At 36.0% G+C, this 4,145-nt stretch overlaps 1 protein-coding gene across 1 annotated transcript; it reads left to right on the top strand.

The window, feature by feature from the left end:
- The first annotated feature begins 223 nt into the window (after positions 1–223).
- On the top strand, positions 224–1,765 carry LOC134661007 (zinc finger protein 547-like). Its single transcript, XM_063516903.1, has one exon. It carries the CDS (start codon positions 289–291, stop codon positions 1,744–1,746), a length of 1,458 nt encoding a protein of 485 aa, XP_063372973.1. The 5' UTR covers positions 224–288; the 3' UTR covers positions 1,747–1,765.
- The last annotated feature ends 2,380 nt before the right edge of the window (positions 1,766–4,145 follow it).

Below are 4,145 nucleotides of genomic sequence, written 5' to 3'. Positions count from 1 at the left end.
TTGCGTATGTTTTGTCCCTCACGGAGGCACACGTAGGCCACTTCTATAAGATGCTACCTTCTATGTATCCCTACCACTCATGCCCAATCCAGTTAAACTAGATTCATGACGCAGCCATACGGCTGTTTGACATCAACTTTACTTTCCTGGCAACACAAGCAATGAGCACAGAGAAGATAGATTGTGATTTTGACTAACTAATTACAATAGGAAAAATATGGGAAAAATAATGAAAAATGCGATTCCCAAATTAATTCTTACGTAGATTTCGTTTTATAAACAACAACAATGGGTGACGATAAGAAGAAAGTGAAGATCTGCCGTGTGTGTTTGGGTACAAACGTGAAAAAATGCATGTCCCTATTCGAAATATACAAAGATTGTCTCATTTACGACTACGTCAATACTATAGCTAACGTTAAAATACAGAAAGACGATGGTTTCCCGGACAAAATATGCTTGGACTGTCTTTTGGAGCTTGAAACGGCGATACACTTCAAGCAGAAATGCGAGAGTTCCAATGTTATTTTGCAGTCAGCTCAGTTGCAGAAGCTTCCCGTCGTTTCTATCAGCAACGCGATAGCTGAGGTCGTTATTAAGAAAGAAGAACCTTTAGAAGAGCCTTACGAGTATTTAGAAGAGGACGTGCATTTCTTAGACTCGGCTGATCTACTCTCGGACGCCAACATCACGAAAGTAGAGGATGATGAAGACAAAGGTGTTAAAAAAAGCCGAGCGATAGATTTGAAATTGGAATGTCACGACTGCGGTAACTTTTTTAAAAGCAAATGTAAATTACGTGTGCACTGGAAGAAAGTCCATCTGCCGGAAGCTTTAATATGCTCCATTTGTAAAAGAATGTTCAAATCGTTCAAAGCGTTCAACAGGCATCTCAAATCAAACAGACAGAGCTGTAAAACTGCCGCTGAAGTTAGGATAGAAGGCATTGGAAGGAACAGAATATTCCATTGTAAGGAATGTAATTATAAGTCTAAAAGAATTAAAGATATTCAGTCGCATCTCGTTATACACACTGGTGACCGGCCATATCATTGTGACAAGTGCCCCGCTAAATTTACTCAGCAGAGCTCCCTACAGTGCCACCAGGAGGGCTCACACAAGTTATACAAAGTCGAAATAACCTGCCAGTATTGTGGAAAGTTCGTCCGGGGCCGCTCAAATGTGTACCGTCACTTAAAGACACATACGGACAACCAGCATCAATGTCAAGTGTGCAGCAAGATACTACAGTCAAAGAAAAGCCTGGCAACACACATGCAGAGGCACAGCGGAGTTAAACAATACACATGCGAAGTTTGCGCCAAGTCATTCTACACAGGCGCCGAACTCTGTAATCATAAAAGAATGATTCACATGAAGGGCAAGTATTGGTACTTCTGCGATATCTGCGAATACAAATCTATTCGGTCTGAAAAAGTGAAGAAGCACAAAGCGAAACATACAGCGACCAATATACCTTGTATTGTATGCGGCATGTTCTTCGAAATGCCTGATAAACTTATCCAGCATCAACGGAAGCATTTCGGTGAGAAAAAGTTCCCTTGCCCATTGTGTGACAAACGGTTCTTCAGGAAAGACACCGTCGGCAAGCACATACGAGCAAAACACAAACAGATGCCTACTATTCTGGTGGAGAAGAGAGTTGTGGTCAAAAAGGAGGTGCCCATAGCCCCTGCCGATGACTTAATAGAGATTGAACTGTCGCCTGTCATAGAAATTAAATAGTTTAAGTAATTTATTAAATTGAATTCGCGCATGAGAGGAGGCCTGTGCCCAGCAGTGGGACGCATATAGGCTCACATTATTATTTATTATATTTATTATATTATATTAAATTGAATTTATTCCTAATCTATCATAAAACTAGTATGATGTTTTTTTTTTGACATGTGTGGAATAGTGACTGAATAAAATTTATGTATGATGTTGATGTTTATAGAAAGTTGTATTAAAAAAAATATAGTAAGGTCATGTTTGTAAAATTTATAGCATTTAAAAAGTAAAATTACTTATTATTACTAATTATTAGCTATGCAATAAGAAAATAGACCTATACTGCTGACTTTAATAAGAATGATCTATTTTTAGATCAATGGAGATATTTTCTCATCTTTTGCAATTTTTAAAGTAATCATTGCTGATTGCATTATAAGGAACCTTCTCTAAAAGTCACAAATTTTAAATAAAGTACTCTATACATTCTTCAGTTGTCATTATAGTGAAATTTTATTGTCAGAAATGCTATGAGTTGTTCCTTGGGCCATATTGGCTTATCTGCCAAATTTTTTTGGTGTGTGTTAAATCCTTATGTTTGTGTAAGACTTTATTTTTTGTATTTATTGATAGAACATGTGCAATGCGAGTTTTATAGATATTAATTTGTATATGCTGACAATAGAATATCAGTGCAATAGAGTAGGCTTAATGTAGAAACAGCTTGAGATTCATATAGGTAATTCGCCAGTAACTGGCCACCCTAAACTAACAATGATTCACCTATAAACAGAATTCATTTTAGTATAAGGTTTCAATAACTGGCCAGCCTTCAAAAACTAGCCACCATATACTAAAATGAATTCTGTTTATAGGTGAATAGAATTCATTTTTAGTTTAGGGTGGCCGGTTACTAACAGGTGGCCAGTTACTGGCGAATTATCCTAATTTTAAATTAAAAGACGCTGGTGGCACGTGTCGTGGGACTTTTAGTTAATTATCATGAATAGTGGCACAAAACAAAATTAAATGCCATTCGATTTTAAATCTTACCAGTAAAAGATAGAATATTAAATGCAATATGCATTTCATTACTGATCAAGAAATGTAGAGGAAATTGTCAAGTGTCAAATTGGTGAAAAAGAACGCGTCTGTATCTAATTCTCAAAACTTGAATTTTAATCCATGCTACAGTATTTTAATTGTTTTGCAATGCGAAAGTTATTTAAATACCTATTGATTATTATTTATATTAGAGTTTAACTATATTTTTTTGCATGTAACATTTGTCTTTACCAATGGGGTTGGAAACTGTCAGAGGTTATCATAGATGGCGACCTATGTTCCTCAGTATCTATGTGATTTGGATTAAATTAAAATTTAATCAAATTCCAAAAATAAACCAACAATTTGGCACTATTGGTAGGATTGGCAGGGAAAGCCTATGCTGGCGCCATCTGTAAAATACTTCGACCGGCCAACCCCATTATTATGTCGCTCAAAGTCCTATATGTATGTATAGATATTTGTATGCACTGTGCTAAGCGAATAGTTTTGATGACTGTACATGGGCAATACTGAAAGTTTTTAGAAAATTGAGATATCATATCACAGGCATTATAATTTATGAAAATAACCCTTATATTTTTTTTGAGATAACTACCTATATCATTGGGATTATGATTTTTATTTCAGGATTGAAAATTGTATGCTGTTAATCCACTTTTGACCCGAGTTTTTTTTCGTGGCATAAATTTATAGGATTTTCATTGTGGAATAAGCTAACAACAGGGTTAAAAACTTAAAACCAAGGGCCAGGGATCGGAACCGGTTTTTTGCAAAAACATAGAAATAACCATATTTTTCGAATTATTTTATACTCGAAATGTAGCACTCAGTTGTGTTTTTAGGTAACGACTTCGTATTATTAGATTGCCCAATTAGAAATGAAGTAATTAGCAAAGAACGAAAAAATACCGTTTCCGTTCCCATACAAAAAATACCGGTATCCGATCCCTGCCAAGGGCATAGAGTCAGACAGCCAAGTCAAGTGTTATTTATATAAGTCATAATTTAAGAAGTTTGACGTTTAAAATAACACTTGCACTGCGTGGGCTCTCAAAATCGCTGCAGATTTATCTTGGTCTGACTAGAACTTCGATTGTATGGCGGCGGTAATGTTCTTGTGACAGGATATATATTGTAGAGGCTATTATGTAAATGAGGTTATTTAAAACGACCAGTGTTTGAGATCAGGGATGTTGCGGATGCAGATTTTTTGACATCCGTGGACGCGGATGCGGATGCGGATATTTAGAGGCTCACATCCGCGGAAGCGGATGTCAAGATTAGGTACTTAGAAAACGTCAAATATTTACATTTTTAGTATTTTTTTATTAAAAAAAACGAAA

This window comes from Cydia amplana, chromosome Z, assembly GCF_948474715.1.
Source record: "Cydia amplana chromosome Z, ilCydAmpl1.1, whole genome shotgun sequence".
In the NCBI taxonomy this organism is placed as follows: Eukaryota; Metazoa; Arthropoda; class Insecta; order Lepidoptera; family Tortricidae; genus Cydia; species Cydia amplana.
Note: the sequence above shows the minus strand (reverse complement) of the source record. Positions and strands in the feature narration are given on the sequence as shown.

Coding starts and splice junctions, on each gene's coding strand:
- LOC134661007 (XM_063516903.1), top strand. CDS start 289: ATGGGTGACGATAAGAAGAAAGTGAAGATCTGCCGTGTGTGTTTGGGT.